The following is a 20,343-nucleotide window of genomic DNA, read 5'->3' as shown; positions in this document are numbered from 1 at the left end:
AATCAAACAGTACTTGAGTTTGTGTTCCCAAGCTTTGGGTTAGAGAAATGGAGCTGAGCTGTGACTTTTTGCAGATTGTCTACTGTTCCTCACACACCATATCCCCACCTCGGCACCTTGCTTCTAAAAAGCTTTTCCATGCTCTGCACACTGCCAGTGAATGGATGTGGAAGAGAACAGAGAGCTGTTTTCTCCTTCTCCCCTCCCACCACCTTGGTTCCTTTTAATTAACTGCATAGGATTGCAGCTCAAGTATATGTCACTGCAGCCTTTGAGTGCATGTAGTGCACGGAAAAACTGTCTGCGGACAAACGTCAGCTCCCTCAGTCTGTAAAGCGAGATGAGCGCCGCAGCCCCAGAGTTGTTCGCGACTGGACTTAACTGTCAGGGGTCCTTTAGCTTTACTGCACAGAAAGGCTGAAATCCTAGGTTATGTGTTTCTGCTTGATCAATGGGCGAGTGGTTCAGATGCAACACTTGTAACCACTAGAAGCTGTGCATTCGGTGTAGTAGCCTGTGGAATTCCTTGCCACCTGACATGAGAGGTGCACCCTCCTTGCTGAACTTCAGGCTCATGACTAAGACCTCCTTGTTTCAGGGGGCATTTTAAGGTAGTGTTCAGTTTTATGATAAATGATACGAGCTGTTCAATAGTGGAATGGACTCCTTTGGGAGGTTGTGGACTCTCTTTCATTGGAGGTTTTTAAGCAGAGGTTAGATGGCCATCTGTCATGGATGCTTTAGTTGAGATTCCTGCATTGCAAGGGGTTGGACTCAATGACCCTAGGGGTTCCTTCCATGTCTACAATTCTATGATTCATAATTTATTGTTTAATTTTCGGGGTTTTGTTTTTAGGTGCACCACTTAGAAACATGAATGATTAAGCAATATATAAATGTCTTAAATACGAAAACATATATAAGAGTAAAAAGGATTAGGCTCTGACTGCAATTTCCTTGTTGATATAATTTTCCCATTTGACACAAGGGCGCTGGCCAGTATCAAGACTGAGTTGCTATTTTCAGTCTCCTTCTTGTGTGCTTGAATTTTCAAAATTCAAGGCCTTGTTCCCAGAAACATCCCTTCTTGGCCTCACAAAAACTAGAGTTAACTCTTCCTGCAGCAGTCTCTCCTTTTAAATTTCTCCCTGTATGTTATTATTTCAAACTTGTTCTTGTATATTATTAACTACCTCCTCCAGGTTTTTCTTTTTCTTTGAAGGCACAACTTTCCAGTCTTCTTTGCTATGGAAAAATGTTGGGGAACTTGACTCACATTTTTCTGACCTCTGTTTTGTAAATCTCTCCCTCCTTCCTTGTGCACTTTCATTGCCCCTTTGCCAAAACATCCAAGTTCTCTGAAAGCCCCACTTAACAGAAACAGAAACAGAGATCGTGATCTAATTCGTATTCGCATGGACTGTACAAATGCATCTGGAATGTGGGGTTTGGGAGCATAGGCCCATCCCATGACTCAGCGCTGGGCTTGCTTTTTTCTTTTTTAACAATCGGGGGAAGTAGAAGTTGTCAGGAAGTACTCCTGAAGTGTGTGTACTGGAAAGAACTTCCTGAGAAGATCTGATAGTGATGGTCTTCCTCCTGCAGTGGCCTCGCTTATTCCATATACACCCCTCTCCCCAGCCCTTTTGCTGAATAGGAGAACAGATTCTCAGTCATCTAAAATTCTTTGCAGTCATTACAAAATCACAGGGCTATGAGATTGTCAGCCAGACAAACAAGCCAAAGTGGTTTGGGAACATTTTCTTACAGCTAGCTGCTTTGGCTTCTTTTAGAAGAAGTTTTAAAAGGATGTTTTTTGTTTTGCAGTCGGCTCACTTTGTGCAAAAATGTAGCCAGGTAGGATGCAACAGAAGTTACCCCTGAAAGTGAATCCTTTCCGTTGTACCTTTACTTCCCTCCTGTTCTTGCATTACGTCGTTTTGCCATGCTGTGAATCCCGTACTTGGAGCATCTTTCTATTTTCTGTTCATCACACATCTCTCACTCCTTAAGTCCCTTCATCTCAATATCTGCTCCTTCAGCAATGTAATTTTCCTGACCTTATCTACACCTTTAGGTTCACCTGACTTCCCCCAGTCTCTTGCCACTTTCCTAACCTTGCCACTGGTATATTCTGTACTGCACTGGCCACATGGTTGGTACTTAATCAATTTTGAACAGTTGTGCCTGTCTGAAGATTTTTGTGAGCGCAGATCCCACAACCTTGGTTTCTATCATCTTGCTGCTTTCTGGTGTGAAGAACTAACAGAAATGTGTTGCATATGTTTTCACTTGTTAGTCAGTAGCACCTGTGGCCACCGTTCATTCAGCCGCTCTCTCACCTCATTCACATGCCTCCGATTCACATCTCACTGCCTGAGCAGCTGGATTTCAAACATGGCAACGCAAAAGCTATAACAGTGGTTTCTGTCCCTCTTAGATTTGTTGCTGTATCAGGAATGTTTGAGTTGATGATAGCACACAGAAGGCACACACACCACAACCTGTAGTTGTCTTGGGCTAGGATATTTCTGATCTCTTTGCATGAATTTGTAGACTGTAATCTGGGCATCTCAATCTGGCAACTGTTCCCTTCAACACCCTTTAAATCTGTGAGCAAGGGTAGAGTCTTTTGCATGTTGATGCTCTCTGAAACATTGTAGTGAAGCATAAATCCCTTTACGCTGGGGAGCATTGGGGAGCCTGCCTTTCATTACGCAAGACCAAAGGCTTGTGGTAAGCAAGGAAAACAAGGCCAAAGTATTACCTTTGAGGTCTTTCTCCTGTTGTAGATCCTGTTCTATTAGAGTCGTTCTCCGCTTCCAATTCCCCTCTGCTTTTCTAAAAAAAATGCTCATGTACTCATGCACTGCCCAAGATGGGAGCTGAGCAGGGGCTGGTCTAGTGCCTAGGGTTGGAATAAATGCGAGTTAGTTCCGCTCAGTGATCCTGAACTGCTGGCAGGAGCGGGAGACACAGGCACTTTCTATTTAAAGCACAGCACAGAGGGCAGGTTATAAAAAGGAAATCTGCTCTGCGGACAGAAGCGAAGGGAGAGGGAAGCCGAGAGCGGGGAGGTGCTGCTGTGCTTGGGCTTCCCTCCCCCATGGCTCTTCTCCGTTGGTGGCATGGCAGAGAAATTGCCTCCCGGAATCCTTCTGCTTCCTTCCACCCCAGCTCCCCTATCAGTTCTAGGTGGGTGGCTTCCCCATTGACTATAGTACCTCCTAAACCGAACACGAAGCATGTTCTGCTTCTTACGGAAGGGGGAAAATCACATGCAATTCCGGGAAGGATTAACAGAAGCCGTATGTATAAATGGCAGGCTAGTCATTTCCCTCTGTGCAACATTAGCAGGGTGGTTGTCTGCAGACCTGCTTGGAGCTCCCAGCTTCAGCTGCAGAAAGGAAGAGGCATGCAAAAGAAATCCACGTTGGAAAAGCAATTGGGCAATGGGCATTTTCCATGGAGACTGGCAGGCAGCTCTAGCTGGCTGTCCTGGCTCTCGGAAGCAAGGAGAGGCAGCCAGGATGCCCATCCTGGAAGGAACAAACAATACCCCAGCTGTCTCTCCTAGATTCAAGGGCCAGAAAAGACACACAGCCTTTCTAGCTGTGAGAGAGGCTTTGCACTTCATGGGCTGTTGCTACTTGCCCTAGGCAAGTGGGTTGTTGCGCCTCTGAAACATAGTATTGTGTGGGAACTCTAAAGCAGGGATGGGGAACCTGTGGTTGAACTTCAACTTCCATCAGCCCTGCCTAGCATAGCCGATTGATGGGATTTGTAGTCCAACAACAGCTACGAGGCCGCAGGTTCTGCTCGAAAGGAAACCTGCCTCTGTGGAAAGAGTTGGCACTCTGGTCTCCCTCCAGTTCCCTTCCAGCCTTTGAAACTCTTTGAACACAATCAAAGGTGGCCTTTAAATGATAGTGGTTCCTACGTCCCTGCGGTTATGTAAAAAGGCATGGCAGGTACGTTCTGCAGCTTCCTTATCACTCCTGCCCACTCTAAGTGTGCTGAATCTTGGGTGGAGACTTTCCCACTTCTCTGTGCAGTAGAGATAGCTTGAGAGGGCACTCCCCACATACACACTGGTGTATTTTGCAGTGGGGCAGGAAAGCAGTGGACGTAACTGCTGCTGATTCTTCCAGGACTAGCTTATATATGTAGAGCATAAATTTACAACCGGACATAATAGCTCCTGCGAGTCTTCCTGGCTTGATGGAGACCAGGAAGCAAAACACCCTTCTCCACAAGTGCAAGGTAGGATCTGGACCTGCTCTGCAAGGGAGATCTCTCCTCCTTTGTGTTTTGGAAGCTACCTTTAACCTTAAATATCATTGCCTGGCAGTGATATTGGGGGAATTTGAGTTGCTTTTAGACTGGGATTTTCTGAATGCCAGTATTTCCCTGGCAGGAAAGAGACTGACTTAACTTTTCCAGTGTAAATGAACTATGGAACACAAACTCTGCTCCTTGGCCTGTTTTCTATTTTGCTTTTCCCTCCTTGCTGCCAAGGCTTCTCTTTCTCCCCTAAGCCACCTTTGATCGTCTCCCCAAATAGCAGCTCAAAGGGACCTTTCCCATTGACCTCTGGCCTGGCAGAGTGTGGAGGTTGGGAGCTGATGAGCTCCTTTGTGTGGTCCGATTCCTCAGTGGTCAGTGCTTTCACTCCCAGGCGAGGCCTTCTTTTTCTTCTCCTCAAAGGAGAACCAACTCTGAGAAGAGACCCTTGCGTCAGAGGCTGCTTATGCTGCCTCTTTTTGGTGGGCCCTGCTGATGTGGTGATTTCCTGGTCATGTTCTTAGCAGCCAATCCCTTCTCTCTTTCAGACCACGCGCAAAGCCCCTCCTCCTGCGGACATCATGGCCATAGTGCAGACCCTGCCCGTCTCCATTGAGTCCGCCTCTGAAGGGGCTGCCCAGCTCCACACGAGTGCCTGCCCGTCCCCTGCAGCCATGGGCAGTGTCAGCAGCCTAATCTCCGGCCGGCCTTGCCACAAAGCCACGACAGAGTTTGGTCCTTTCCGCCTGCCTGGCGGGGCTGGTTCCCAAGAGCCCCTGTGCCATGGACTTCCCACCAAGAAGAGCAGCTATGCTTACGTAAGCGAAGAGGACTGGGCTGAAGAGGTGTCTCCCATCAGCCCCTGTAGTGACATGGAAGACCTGCAGGATGACAAGCCCCGAGTTGGCACCATCCGTGGACCACCCCCCAAGTTGGTGCCTGTCTCGGGGAAACTTGAGAAGGTAAGTAGAGAGCATGCTTTGGGCAGAACAAGCTGGTCTGTCTAGATCAGCCTTCCCCTATCTGGTGCCTGTCAGATATTTGTACTACAACTCCCACCATCCCTGAGCATTGGGTATGCTGTACTAGGGCTGATGGGAGCTGTAGTCCTAAATTACCTGAGGGGTAGAGTTATTCTAGCTGATGAATGTTTCCTCAGCCCTGTCAAAAGGCTAATAAGGATCCTCTTCCTCCATTGTGCATCTCTATCCTGATTCTGTCTTGAGAGAAATGCATACTGAACACAGGAGTTCATCCTTCTCAGTGCACCTATAATGTCACCCAGTTAAACCCAGGAAGGTGTATTCAGCTAAGGCAAAACCATGGCAGGGTGTCCATGGGTTTCTGCAGGAATTTTTCCAGGGGCATATTAAGGCACTGAAAGAGGGAGCAGGTTAGTTTCTCACGACCCACAAAATAAGAGGAATAGTGTCTCTACATTTTGCCTCATAACTCAGCTTCTACAAGTGCCAGAAACGCCATCTTTATTTTAAAATGAAAGCTGGGGATTATGGTTCATCCACCGTAGGGGGTGGGCAACTATTAATGATCTCTCTTATCCATGTTGCTAAATGGTGCTCCTGTTTGCCTTTGTCTGTATCAGCTAAAAAAGGGCAGCCAGAGTTGCACCACATCAGTTACTACAAGTAGCACCGTAGTCACTCGTGTTCTTTCTTAGGAGAGGGTTGTGACAGCTGAGGAGAAGGCGGGTAGGTCCATCCTCGAAAGAAGTTCAGAAGTTCAGAAACAGCCCTTCTAATCTTGACTGAGATTAGACAAGGCCCATTACCTCTCTTGTGATATATGGAGTATACATCTGCCCAAAGTGTGATAAGGCGGAGAGGGTTCATTATCCATTGATTTAACCTTCTGGTATCAACTTCCACCCTAGCAATCCTGTGCCTGTGTGCTGTTTTTCAGGCCATGGAGAAGACGCTTATCCGCCCCACAGCCTTCAAGCCAGTCATGCCCAAGAACCGCAATGGCCCACTGCAGGGGCACTTGGCTCTGCGTCCTGGTGCCTCCGTGCTCTCCGAGAGCCAAGCTAGTCTTGCCCAGCTCTTTGGTGGTGCCCCTGCGGGCAGCACCGAGAAGCACAACTCCCTGAGCTGCCGAACCAGCTCTCACTCAGGGACCATGTCGGACTCGGGGCGCAACTCCCTCTCGAGCCTCCCCACCTACAGTACTGGATGCAGCCAGCAGATGGAGCCAGTCAGCATCTCCATGGGCCACATCACCCTGGATGGTGGCGGCGGCGGAGGAGGCAGTTCGCGTGGCCTCACGGGGCCTTCAAACTCGGACAGCGGCCGCTCGTCGTCGAGCAAGAGCACGGGCTCTCTGAGCGGCCGGGGCCACCATTCCTCCGACAGCGGCTCCTGCGGGGGCCGTTCGCCTGTGCACAGTGGAGCGGATGAAGCCCTCCTTATTCACGAACTTGAGGAGAAGTTGCGGGAGCGTGAGGTCGAGCTGCAGCACCTGAGGGAGAGCTTGGACGAGAATGAGGTGGCCATTTGCCAGGTAAGCTGCCTGGGGTTGCTTGCTTGCTCCTAATGCAGGCAGGTCTGATGCAGCAAGGGGAGCGCTCGTGTTTCTCACCAGGGAGAGGGTTTCTTTGGTTTTTGAAAGGCTGCTTCTACTGTGGGACTGCCTTTGTTAGTGCTTGGAGCGGCAGCAGCTTCTCGTTTTACCAGGCAGCTTTCATGAGGCAGTTGCTGTAGGGCAGGAACCGGCAGGTTCATCTCCATTAACATCAAGCAACTGGGAGCTCCTTTGTGGCACAATTAGGTTAAATTCACCTCAAGGCAGAAAGGGGTACACTGCCTATCTCAAGGTGCAGTGTGTTGTCGATGTTGAGTAGGCTGGCAGCACTGCATGCTGGAAACTCGTCCTTGCAGGAATTAGCAGCATAACTTGGTTTCCAGTGTGCAGATTTGCCACTCCCCTTCTTGGCAGCTTCCGTACTATGACATTAACAAGTTCTCCAACTGTTTGTCTCACAGCATCCTATTGTGACGGACAAAAATGAGTAATCATAAATAAGGTCTACATAATCTAATAAAGGATTGTTGTGTGTCTTGTTACCAGAGTCATGATTTCACAGATGTTTCCAGTCTGTCATCTTGCTTTTCCAGACAGCATAATAATCTGTTCCTGGAACCCAGTTTGCGCTTTGTTATCATCTAGGTGAATTAGTTGTAATTTTGGGCGCTTGCAGGCTGCTATTATTGTAATCTTTCTGTTGAGACCCAGTGGTTGGCTGCATCCCCTCCCATGCTGACTAGGATGTGTGATCAGGGGCGTAGTATCCAGAGCACAAAATGTGATAGTTTCATTATTGTGTGCTAGTTGAATCTGGACTAGTGCATGCAGTCCTGGACGCCATGTTTTAAGGGGGATACGGGCAAGCTGGAGAATGTTCCATGGAAGGCAACCAGGATGCTGAGATGTGGAGGAACCAAGTCATATGAAGAACGGTTGAAAGAGCTGGATGTGTTTAGCCTGGAGAAGAGAAATTTAAGGGGAGACATGATAGCTGCCTTTGACTGTCAGAAGGGCTGTCACTCAGATCAAGAAACAGATGTGTTCTCTGTTGCTCCAGAGGGCAGAACTTGCACCAATGGGTGGAAATGGCAAGGAAGCTGATTTCAGCTAAACATTAGGAGGAAATTCTTAATGGTAAGAGCTATTTATCAGCCTTTAAAAAAAGTATGCAAAACAGGGACTGTTTCCCTCCTCCCACCTGCCTGAAATTTGACAGGTCTGATCCCTGGGAGGGGTAGTGGAAATTCTGGAACGTTGATGCCAATTGAATTAAAACACAGAAGCTGCAAGCGGTGGCAGAGCTTTCCTAATGCAAGCAGTGACCTGGGGGTTGATGAAAAGGGGTGCTTTCCTTCCAGGTGTACGAAGAGAAGCAGAGGCGCTGCGAGGAAGAGATGGAAGAGCTGCGGCAGGGCTACACCGCCAAGCTCCAGCAGTCGGCGCAGAAGGCCCAGCGCAGCCAGCAGGTGCTGCAGCTCCAGATCTTCCAGCTGCAGCAGGAGAAGAAGAAACTCCAGGAGGACTTTGCACAGCTGCTGGCCGAGCGGGAGCTGCTGGAGAAGCGCTGCGCCTCCTTTGAGCGAGAGCACACGGAGCTGGGGCCCCGCTTGGAAGAGACCAAATGGGAGGTGAGCCCAGGCTGCATGAAAGAGGGGCTTCCCTGGCTCCCCCGCCCCCCAGGTTTGAAAGTTGCATAGTGCACAAGGTTGCACCGCTAGCAGAGGGCTGGCTGTGCTGCTTTCAGAGATCCTGGAGGTTCCCTCTTGCCTTATTTCCCCTTAGAAGTCTTTAAACACCTGCCTTTAGTCTATACAGGGAAGTTCCCCCCAATCACTAGTTATCCCTTTCTGGCTGAATTGGAGGAAGGTCCAGAGCAGCCTTCCCATCCAGCTACCCTCCAGATGTTAGTTGACAACAACTCCCATCATCCCTGACCTTTCACCCTGCTGACTGATGGGAGTTTGAGCCCATCAGCCTCTGGTTGTTGAAGAAGGCTGGTATAGAGTCTTGAAGTATAGCTTTCACCATGGGCTTGGGAATAATCCCTGGCATATTTTTTAGTTCTCTCTCAAATCCTCAAAACACATCGTTTTGGGCACTGTTCAGAAGATGTCGAGCAGAGATGTTTGGGTCTTTTGGGGTGGGGGGAGTGGAGGAAATCTTCCTGTTGACAGGAGCGCATTATTCCCGGCCTTTGGTGGGAGAGAGTATCAGGGCTCACCCTGCTTGAGATTATTGGACTCCCCTTTCAGTCTCTTCCATCCTTGCCCTAGGCTGTAAATGCACTTACGCTGTGATCTAACCGGCTCCTGTTCTGCAGGCTGTGATTTTGCTCCTGGGCTCGAGGACAGCAGGCTACCTTCTCATGGAGGAGAAGGCTAAGGATGGTTACTAGCCATGATGGGTGTGCTCTGCCTTCCACTGCTGGAGGCTGTAATCCTTCTGAATACCTGTTTCTGGAAACCACCAGAGGGGAGAGGGATCTTGTGCTCAAGGGTCCTGCTTGTGGGTTTCCCACAGGCATCTAGTTGGCCAGTGTGAGAACAGGATGCTGGGATAGCTCGGTTGGTAGAGCATGAGACTCTTAATCTCAGGGCTGTGGGTTCAAGCCCCACATTGGGCAAAAGATTCCTGCATTGCAGGGGGTGTGGACTAGACCAGGGCTTGGGATCCCCTTGGTCCCTTCCAACTATGATGTCTATGATTTTTCTATGACTAGACAGCCCACTGGCCTGATCCAGCAGAGCTCTTCTTACATTCTTAATCCAACCATGCCTCTCGCTCTGCCGGGTCAGAATCTATGGCATCTTCCAGGTCAGCTGATGCATCTTGTTTCACTCCCACCAGGTGTGCCAGAAGTCTGGCGAGATCTCGCTACTGAAACAGCAGCTGAAGGAATCGCAGGCAGAGGTGGCTCAGCGGGGCAACGAGCTGGTGCTTCTGAGGGCCCAGCTGAGGGAAGCGAGGGCTGAGCTGCAGGCTGGTGAAGAGCAGGTGCTGGGCTTGCAGGAAGTGGCCCACACCAAGTCCTTGGAGCTGGAGGTGTGTGCCAACGAGCTGGCCAGGCGCAAGAGCGAGGCGGAGCTGCTGCGCGAGAAGGTGGGGCGGCTGGAGCACGAGTTGGAGGGACTGCGCAGTGCAGGTGGGGAGCTCTGCCCCCTGTTGGCTGAGTGCGACGAGGCCAAGGCCCAGCGCCAGGCAGCCGATACCCTGCAGGGCTTGCGCTCCCAGGCCGAACGGCTGCGCGCCGAGCTGCTGTGCGAGCGCCGGCGCGGCGAGGAGCAGCGGGAAGCTTTCCATGCCGAGCGCGTCACTTGGCAGGGGGAAAAGGACAGGGTCATCCGCTACCAGAAGCAGCTGCAGCACAACTATATCCAGATGTACCGGCACAACCGTGACTTGGAGAGCCAGCTCCGCCACCTCAGCCTCGAACTCGAGGCCCGGGACATGGAGGAGTACGAGATGCACGGGGGCGAAGGCATCTGCTTCGAGGAGATTGCCGCCACCGAGATCTGACTGTGCCTGGAGGAAGAAGGCCTTGGTGAATAGGCTGTGCGGCTGCAGACAAGGGAGCGTGCTCTGTTGGACGTGAGAATGGAGTGAGCTTGGGACCAGTGGTGGAGGGAGAAGTCTGCTATACCTGAATCCCACTGGGTAGCACTTGTTCCATTACTTAACTTGTTTGGGGAACTCCCCCCCACCCCCACCAGCTTAACAGATTTCACTGCCAGTGAGATAAGACAAGGACCAGAAGCCAGGCAGTTTCACTGGGAGGTAGAGGCTGCTAAGGATTTTGTCAGTATTTTCCAGACCTGCCTTGTAGGGAGATGGGACTGACCTCTAACTAAGCCCGCCCTTTGGAATGTTGTCCTCCTCCTCCATTCCCCACCCCTCCCCATGGGGAAGCAGATGCCCTCTAGGTCCTAATGCTCCTCAGCCTCCCACAAAGGTGCTGGTTGTGGTAGAAAATGGCTACCACTGTTTTGCCTCCTGTTCTGTGGGCTGGAGATACGGTGAAGGCAGGAAGCTCTCTTTTCTGCCACTACCTGTATGAAGTGACCCAACTGGCCCTCAGCCACCACCTGGTTGGAAATTAGGTTGAGGTGGCTTTGCTGACAGCCAGCTGATCCACTTAACTGATGGGAAGGAATTAGCATCGCCTGTTTTTAGGCTGGCTGGAGAAGCATTTTACAGGATGCTCTTTTGACCTTTGTCCCAGTCCTGGGCTGGGTAAAGTGAATCTAAATTGGGGGGAAGGCATACAATCAAAAGCCACCGAGAAAACCCCAGATGCTGTGACTCTGACAAGTTGTACAAATTAAGCAAACTTGCACACATGCGCTTTGTTTGCATAATTTGTGCTGCTTACAGTAGTTGTAAAGGGCAGGTTGTTTTGTAAGGCCCTGAAGGTCCACACAAGCTATTTTTTTATAGTCATAAGGACAGCAATAATAAGAGTGATAAATAGTGGTAAGACCCAACATTGATTCTCAGGATGCTGAATTCTGGTCCCAAATTTAGTGCTTATTTCAGTGCTAAAGAACGTTCAGAAGAGCTCTGCTGGGTTAGACCAAAGGCCAATATTATGTTTCCACAGTGGCCAACCAGATACCTAAGGAAAGCTCACAAGCAGCGTATGAGCCTAGCAGCCCTCACCTGCAGTTTACCCACACGCACCTCAAAAAAAGCTGGTATTCGGTGTCAAACTGCTTCTGATGTATGGAAGTAGCATCTAGCAAATGTGACTGGTAGCCATTTTGTGGAATTACAGAAGATATGCAGGCCTAGCCTGATCTCACCCAAGGCATTGTGGGAAGACACGCTGCTAGGCTTGCTGAGGAAAAGTAGTCTCCCTCTCTGCTGTGGAAGCAGGAGCCACCCCCCACCCAGCACCTCCCCAAGAAGACTAAAAGGCCAAAGCTTCTCAGGCATCTGCATTGGCTGACTGACGCCCTGTCACGTGCCCTAACCTTAACGGGACCAGGACAGCCAACGTGTCACAGTTTATAGACGATGTCTCTGAATTTTTATAGACGATGTCATCTGCATTCCTGCCCCATCCTCACCTTCCATGATGAGTCCCGTCATGGAAAATAGGCAGGGTATAAGTAAATATGTAATAACAATGATGCCCAAGTTATTTTTATAGGACATTCCCAGATATTTGAACTCCTCTTGTTGTAAGCTGGGGATGTCTTGTTCTCCACACAAGAGCAGGGCCTGCCCATTCGCTTGGGGTTGCTGAGTCTTGTACTGAGTTACTTGCCAGTCCCACTCCTCCCTCCCCCCCGGGGGGAACCCTGCTGCATGGGGATCTGGGATGTCCTTTCACCCCACCCCCAATTGCCTTTGACGCTCCTGGTTGAGCTCTGATTTGAGAGTGCCTTTTGTTTGGCCTTGCTGCCTGGGTCTCCCCCCCGACCCCCGGCTGCCCTCCTCCAGCTTGTGCTTTTCTGCCCAGCTGTATCCACTCCCTACAGGCTCCATAAGCTGTTTGAGGGCCCAGTGGTACTGCCTTTGAGCCTGCCTGCCTGCAGCACCGTCCTCATGATACCCCCATTGCTTTGCTTTCAGGACTGGCTGGCGGAGTGCCCTGCTGGCTTCTGGTTCTCATGGATGATGTGGGTAGGCCATCATTTGCCAGCCTAATGTCCTTCAGATATTTTGGACTACAGCTCCCATCAGCCTCAGCCGGCACACTGGCTAGGGCTGTTGGGAGTTGTAGTCCAAAATATCTAGAGGACACCAGGTTAGCAAAGGATGGGGTCAGTTGATGGACAGCGTCCCTTGACTGTTCCCAGATGCCTGCATTCTCCAGGTGTCTCAGTTCCATTCCACCTCATGGCTTCTAACCAAATGTGATTCAGTTTGAATCCTGGTTCTCTTTAATGCCTGGTTCCTGTTTTCAGTCCAGCCTTCCTTTCTGATCTTGCAGTACCCAGCTGTCCACTTTCTGTTGCAATTAGCTTGGAGGCAATTGAACACCAGAGTTGCTCCATTCAGTGCCCTCAAGCCCACACATCTTTAAAAATCTGTACTCAAGCTGCTTTTGGAAGTGAGGAAAAAGCCCGGCCCAAATGCCCACCCTCTACTCTCACATCCAAATAGCCTAGGACCTTTTTATGCAGATGGGCTCTTCAGAGGGCAGCATCTCCACTTGCGGAGAGCGATGACCTCCATACCTGCTGTGGAAACCTTCCCTGCTAAATTAAGCTTTATGCTGCCCACTAGCTTCCTGGAGGTAAAGTGTTTTTAAAAAGAGCTTCCTTGCAAATACCCTGCGATATTTGCCCAGGAGCAAAAAAGGTCAGCGAAGCAGGGTCTTGTCTTCAGGGGTGCGGAAAAGTAATTTCCAGAGGAGCTTGACTGGGAGTGGCTGAATATCCTGTAAAGGAGAAAAGCTCTCTCTGGTGGAGAGATGTAGCCAGGCTGACTTTATATCCCTGGGGTTAACAGGGTATAGTTGAACAAGGAGGACTAGGAACACGAATGAGTTATCATTTCAGCCAATGCAGGAAGAACCAGATGGCAGAGCAAACATGGCTCTGAGAGCCACAGTGGCTCACCACCTTCTCCTTGACCACCCTGAGTTCCTCTTTGTGCAGCTAGTCCTTGATGTGCCCATCCTGCCAAGCTGGTCAGATGTTCTTAGCCCCGTCCCTCTGGCTGTGCAAGCGCTGAGCAGAGAAGCCTCTCCTTGAGTGACTTGTGACCAGAGTGCAGCCAAAGTCCAGCCTAGTTCAGCACCCTGCTTAAGCCACTTTGGAAATAACAGCCCCATTGCTAGAGGAGGGACTGCCTGATATCTGCCAGCCTGGTCTAGCCTTAGCTCCAGTTCCTCCTGTTTATCCGCATGCAAGAAAATGAAAGAGCACACTCAAGAATTTGGGGAGGACGCATTCCAGCTCTGTATGATACTTTGGATTGTTTGCAGAAGGGAGTTTATGGCTTCCACGTTCACTTGGGAGATTGTTGTGCATTCCGAGAGAACAAGCCATCTCCGCCCACTTCCACCCCTGGTCATTCTTAACTCTCCTGCCCATAGCTATGGGAGTGCATGAGATTGGCGCCAGGGACACACAACACTAGACCAAAGGAAAAAGCTTGGTGCATGTTATTTCTGTGACTGTTGCTTACCTGATCCCTCTCTTCCCCTCCCTTTTTTTAGCACCACTTTGTGTTTTACTTTTTTTTTTTACTTTTATTTCTGAAATTGTATATTTTCCAAGCTGTGTAAATTTCTTGTACAAACCAAAAGAAAAGTGTGAATTAAAAAAAGAAGACAAAGCCACTTCTGTGATTTTAAAGAAAAGCCACCTGGTGGTTTGATGGGTGAAGGTAGTGGAGCATGGAAGGATGAAGATAGGGTAGAATGGTTCTGATGATGGATGAGAAGCAGAGGTAGGCGGGCTGGTGGTCTTGCACTTGCACACCCTTCCTCTTGTTGCTGTATAAAAACTGGGTCCAAATGCACCTTGGTTCACAATTGCCACCTTCACTCAGTGGCTTGCAAAACATTTGTGGCAGCATCTTTTAAAAAATGCCCCATAGGGAATGTATCCACCTGGGAAATGGACACTCTCTGATCCAAAATAGCAACTTCAGCTCAGGGATAAGAAGAGGATGGATCTATCCCTTTGCATTAGCAGATTTTCCCTATTAGGCAATAGCTGGGGGATGCTTTGAAACAGACATTAGGATTCCAGGCTAGAGAGCCTCTGTAGGTCCTCCCCACGTGGAGTTCAGAGAAGAGGGTCTTCCTTTTTGCTGGCTTGCAACATCATGGCCATTGCAGAACGGCTCTGAGGCTAGATGGAAACAGTGACCACCAGCTTGCTTTGCTGTACGTCTCCTACTAGCACTGCTGCCTGTTATTTTTCTATGGATTTAGCATTTGAGTTTCAATGGAAGAAAGTGTTGGGTGAATATATTAAGCCCTGTTTCCTGCACTAATGATCTCGTGGACTCTTTGATGGTTGTCTCTCCAAAAGGAGAGAAGAAAATCCACAACTCACCTGCAGACGGATGTTCAGATGTGTTAAAACAGTGCCATTGCCTAAGTGCTCAACCTGAACTAGCCAAGTGTCCAAAAAGTGGCCAGGCTGGTTTAAAGGTGCCAGCCCTACATCCTGCTATCTGAAAACCTCCAATCGAATGAGAGCTGTAGAAAGTTCCATATGCCAAAAAAAACTCTGACGCCTGCTCACTACAGCAAGAAGTTTGTTGCAAAGCAACTAGTCCTGGTTGCAGCTGTCCCACTTACAGCTGCCCATGAAAGCATCTTCTTGGTGGATTTTGGAAACAGAACACCTGATTCCTGTCGAGGCTGGTCCTGTGATAGGTGCACCTGCGCTTCCCTGCTGCTACTCCGCAAATGGGAAGCTTGACATGTTCCCTTAAGCCCCCTGCTTGCTAAGTGGCTTCCCTTCTTACTCACTCAGCCAGTAGTTTGCTTCAGCGGTACCACTACCTTTCTGAGCAATAGGCAGCCATCATAAACAGGTCCTTTGCTGACAATGGGGGCTTGCAGAGCCACTTCGAAGGCCTGGGCTGGCCACGTTCTTCAGGACATGTCGCTTTGTCCACGGCATTACCTGGCTCTCTTCGGCACCTTTACCACAATCTCCATGGGCTCCTTGGCTTTGTTGCGATAGGCCTGGCGGATGATGTCCACAGCTCGCTGGTGGGTCACGTTCTGCAAACTCTCCCCTTCCACTGCAACCAGTTCTTGGCCCGCCTAGCAAAAAAGAACCCAAAGGAGTTAGAAAGGGAGGCCCAGTATTCCTATATGTATTCTATCAGGAAGAGATGTAGCTCAAGAAGAAGGACTTCAGCTCAGTGACAGAACATCTGCCTCCCATGCAGAAGGTCCCAGGTTCAACCCTGGGCATCTTCAGGTAGGGCTGGGAAAGACCCCTGTCTGAAATCTGCCAGGGAGCTCTTCCTTAAGAGCAGATGCATGGTAGGTGCAGCTACACTTCAGAGCTAGAGTCACCAACTATACACGGGAACGAAGCTGTCTTAGCTATGGTGATGCTGCACGGAACAAGCCCCTCAGCTGACCTACCTTTCTTGTGTCTGACTTGTGTAAGCAGCTCCATCTTTGCTGTGCCCCTTGGTACTCTGTATATCAGCCTTCCATAACCATCCAGATGTTTTGGGCTACACCTGCCAGCCCCAGCTGACTGGGGCTGGTGGATATTACAATCTAAAACAGGAGCAGCCAACATGGTGTCCTCCAGATGTTGTGGAATACAACTTCCATCATCCCTGGCCTGACAAGGACACTGACAAACTGGAACGTGTCCAGAGGAGGGCAACCAAAATGGTCAAAGGCCTGGAAACAATGCCTTATGAGGAACGGCTAAGGGAGCTGGGCATGTTTAGCCTGGAGAAGAGGAGGTTAAGGGGTGATATGATAGCTATGTTCAAATATATAAAAGGATGTCACATAGAGGAGGGAGAAAGGTTGTTTTCTGCTGCTCCAGAGAAGCGGACACGGAGCAATGGATCCAAACTACAAGAAAGAAGATTCCACCTAAACATTAGGAAGAACTTCCTGACAGTAAGAGCTGTTCGACAGTGGAATTTGCTGCCAAGGAGTGTGGTGGAGTCTCCTTCTTTGGAGGTCTTTAAGCAGAGGCTTGACAACCATATGTCAGGAGTGCTCTGATGGTGTTTCCTGCTTGGCAGGGGGTTGGACTCGATGGCCCTTGTGGTCTCTTCCAACTCTATGATTCTATGATTCTATGACCTTTGGCCATCTTGGCGGGTGGGGATTGTAATCCCAAACATCTAGTGAAAACCAGGCTGGGGAACACTGCACATATTCTTCAGTGCTGGTTCCTTGGATTTGATGCCCTCAGTGAGCTCCCTCCCCTGAATGAGGCCTCTTTCTCACTGCAATCCTTGCTGCCCAACGACTTGCCTCTCCCATTGCCTTCAGTGGGCACCACGGCTTGCCCATTGCAAGGTGTGCAGAAGTGACTGCTCTTGCTCTTTGCGCTGCTCAGGAGGTTGAAGAGGGGAGGAAAAGTAACAACAAGGAGGAGGAACAGTATGTCCAGGAGCCTCCAGAGATTGGCAGCGGGTCCCCTGTTCAGATGTGGACCTTAGCAGATGCCCAGCAATGCCACAAGAACATAAGAACAGTCTGCTGGAGCAGGCCCATCTAGCCCATCAACCTGTTCTCACAATTGCCAGGCAGGTGCCTGTAGGAAAGTGGCAAGGAGGACCCAAGGGCAAGAGCACGCCCCTTCTGCAATTCCCAGCAACTTGCGTTGAATCCACAACTGCCTCCTGTTGTCTTTAAAAGCCATTCCAAGTGGTGGCCATCACAGCCTCCTGTTGGAGAGAGTCCCATAGTTCAGTTACGTGTCAAGTGACAATGCCGAGCTGGATATTGCATCCTGAGTTAGCAGAATAGCTGGATCCCCTGTGTATAGCAGTAATGCAAAAGCTAAGCTGGAGAGAGAGAGAGATTCCTGTCTCTGGGCTTGGCAGGGAGGTGGTCTGGCCGCAGAGAAGGGAGCTTTGAAGAAACTGGCAAGCCTTAGGTCAACACCCTCCTCCACCACCAGCAGCCCCCCATAAATATCGCAGAGGAGTGTCACCTGTGCCTCTAGCCAGCCATTGACCGTTTCTCCCCACCACAGCAACCTGGGGGACCATTAGGCTTTCCCCCCTCCAGAGCCACCTGGCAATCTGGGCCTGCCGTCCCCTCAGCGAAGAGGCCACCGAGGGGGAGATCTAATTACAGCTGCTCCCGGGGACAGATGAAAAGTTGCCTGGTGGGCGGGCGGGCGGGCCAAGGCCCACAATGGTTCTTTGTCAGCGCCCGGCCTCATTACGCAGGCCTTGTGAAATGCCGCACAGCGCCCTGAACCATGGGGAACCCTGAATGGCACAATGGGGTGTGTATGCCTGCCGCTGGGGCCCTTGGCCTCATTATAGGACAAAGCACAATGAGCGTTTACTTGGTGGGGAGGGGGCGCATGTCTTAAAAGGGTGAAACCGCGCAGGGAGGTTGGGCTGTGGGGATGTCAGATGGGAGGCGCAACCCCTTTGCCATGGAAGGGGCAATGTAAGTGGGTGGGGTGGGGGTCAGATTCCTGGTATGGCCACCATGGCACACTCTTCTGTTTGGGAGCCAGGAGACTGGCTTGCTCAACGTGAGGTGGTGGCTCCTTAGAAAGCTTTGATCATTCTTTCGCAAACACAGGGATCAGTGTGGCTCACTTGGGATTCCCCTGCTTGTGATCTAGTGATCCCATCCCAGTCCTGTGGTGATGGACTCTGAGACATACGGTAAATACTCTGGAAAAAGGTGGGTCTGTTTTGTAGAGATGCCTTGAACCCTAGTTGTGGATTACGGGAAAATCCTGTGTTGCTAGCATAACCCAGTGTGTCCCAGCATAACTGGGACAAAAAAGTGGGATAAAGACGTCATTGATTAATGAATAAATAGATCCAGGCTTTGCCGATGAAGGTCTCCCTCCCTGGCAAAGGGATATGATATGGCACACTTGTAGGATTGTTATATTACCTTCCTGTATATGGATTTGACTGGCTGAAATCTCTCTGTCTCTCTTTTTTTACTCTTTCCACATTAGTCCCACTTATGCACCAATCTTTTTAGATTACAATGGTTTCATCAAGATCCTACAAGCTGCAATAGATTCCTCCATGCAGTCTTTTTCAGTTGTACAGTAAAAGTGTGCTTGCATTGAAAGCAATTTATTAATTCATAGCAATAGGAACAGAGGAGTAAATTTAGTAGGTTCTATGTATCGCAGTTCCACACAGAAGCTGCAGTCCTGTTCATCTTTGGGGATTAAGCTCCCTTGCACTCGGGAGGAGTTACTTTTGAGTAAGCTTGCATAGGATTAAGGCCGCATGAACAGTGGTGCAGAGGGACAGGCTGCTTTGATGGGAGGAGGAGAGGGGAAGAACAGACTGTAGAGACAGCAAAGTGAGAGTATAGGGATTAGGGGAGGAGAGAGATTGCTGCCTGCTCTATTACAGACTCCCCTGGGTGACCTTGGCCAAATTGTTTCCCTGTTAGTATGGGGGATAGGAGGGAGGGTGCTATCCTGCTCTGCTGGTGGTTTATTGGGGGGGGGAGGAGCTGGATGTGCAAGCTGCACAAATCCTATTGAAAGTGCACAGAGTAAGTGTTGTTTGCTGCATCCTGCAGAAGCTGTGTATGTTGCTGTGGGCAAGCTGAGAAGAAATATATAATGGCTTTGCAAAGATCAGCAACCCTAGGGAGAGCCCATGTGCTGCACTCCAGATCCTGTTGACCTCACACCATCCCTAACCATTGAGCCATGGTGACTTGGGCTGATGGGAGTTATAGTCCTGTAACATGGAGAGCACACACTACTTTCTCAACCTTGGGCCCCCAGATGTTGGACTACAACTTCCACCATCCCTGGCCACTGTCCCTGCTAACTAGGGATGGTGGGAATTGTAGTCCAATAACAGCTGGGGACCCAAGGTTGAGACAGGCTGGCCCAGACCATCAATAACTGAGTAGTGCTTTGCTCTGGGTGTATGAGTGGGCTGATTGTAATACTCAGCTGCTAAGTAGAGAAACAAGGAAGGTTTGTGGGTGGGGGGGGGGGTACCTGGCCTCTGTATGGAGCTGGTGCCGCTGAAAGCCAGCCTTGCTTTGCTGCTCTGCTTACCTCCAGTTCTCCACTCAGGGATGCTGCTCCTCCCGGAAAAATCTTTTCAATCTTCACCATTGGCTGCAATTTGGACTCTATCCCACCGGAAATACTGATCCCTGGAAAACAAAGTAGTTCTCTGTGAGCACTTGGTAGTAAGTTGGAAAAGTGGCTGAGCCAACACAATCCACTGCCGATACCATCCTCCCTGTCTGGAGAACAGGAGCACCAGTGTGCCAACAGCCTGGAACAGCAGGTGGTGCCAGAGAGTTGCACACATGCTTCACTTGCAATTCGGCAAACAATAGGCCTGCAAACTCCTTAAGCACATGGTCTTCCCATTTGGTGTCCTGACCTTGTGAGGTAGCAGGACCAAGTCAAAAGGTTTTGCGGCTGGAAGCAAAAGACTTCTCCATGACTGTTAAAAGCGGCATAATACTGCTTTAAATGTATGGTGTGGATGAGACCTAATTCTAAACGAGTGTTCACCACCTTGTTTACCAGTCCTCCAAAGCAGGGTAGTCCTGCTGAAAAATCAGAGAGGTTTCTGAACTTTCCCTTGTCAGGAGAAGGAGAGGTCCTTCAGCCTTCCAGATGTTACTGAACTACAGCTCCTGTCCTCCTTCACCATTGGCCACACTGGCTGGGGCTGATGGGAGTTGAGTCCAATCTCCCTTCTCCTGTTCTAGGGAAATGGGAAGTACAGTCCAGGCCACCACAGGGAAACACAAGCAACCTGGGTAGCAAATCATTGCAATGCTCCTCCCAGACTGAAGGGAGTCTGTAGCTGCTATCCACTTTGCTGGAGGTGACAGGAAATCTATCTGGATAGATAGATAGACAGGAA

General features: G+C 50.0%; 2 protein-coding genes across 10 annotated transcripts in view; one reads left to right on the top strand and one right to left on the bottom strand.

The window, feature by feature from the left end:
• The window catches only part of LZTS2 (leucine zipper tumor suppressor 2), a 67,338-nt gene extending 53,230 nt beyond the window's left edge, over window positions 1–14,108 (top strand). For all 9 annotated transcript variants that reach the window (XM_081912289.1, XM_081912291.1, XM_081912294.1 and 6 more), the window contains 4 exons: window positions 4,833–5,246; window positions 6,205–6,801; window positions 8,184–8,453; window positions 9,673–14,108. In XM_081912289.1, the coding sequence (XP_081768415.1) occupies window positions 4,866–5,246; window positions 6,205–6,801; window positions 8,184–8,453; window positions 9,673–10,341 (1,917 nt within the window). In that variant the 5' untranslated portion in view covers window positions 4,833–4,865 and the 3' untranslated portion in view covers window positions 10,342–14,108. The remainder of the gene's footprint in view (window positions 1–4,832; window positions 5,247–6,204; window positions 6,802–8,183; window positions 8,454–9,672) is intronic.
• Window positions 11,232–20,343, bottom strand: part of PDZD7 (PDZ domain containing 7) — a 31,307-nt gene continuing 22,195 nt past the window's right edge. Inside the window, exons 14-15 of the mRNA XM_081912269.1 lie at window positions 19,515–19,615; window positions 11,232–15,562 (exon numbers count right to left, since the gene is read on the bottom strand). Of these exons, the coding sequence (XP_081768395.1) occupies window positions 15,416–15,562; window positions 19,515–19,615 (248 nt within the window). The 3' untranslated portion in view covers window positions 11,232–15,415. The remainder of the gene's footprint in view (window positions 15,563–19,514; window positions 19,616–20,343) is intronic.

This window comes from Podarcis melisellensis (genome assembly GCF_964234715.1).
Source record: "Podarcis melisellensis genome assembly, chromosome: 5".
Taxonomy (NCBI): Eukaryota; Metazoa; Chordata; class Lepidosauria; order Squamata; family Lacertidae; genus Podarcis; species Podarcis melisellensis.
The sequence above is the reverse complement of the archived record's forward strand: the minus strand, read 5'-3'. Positions and strand labels throughout refer to the sequence as shown.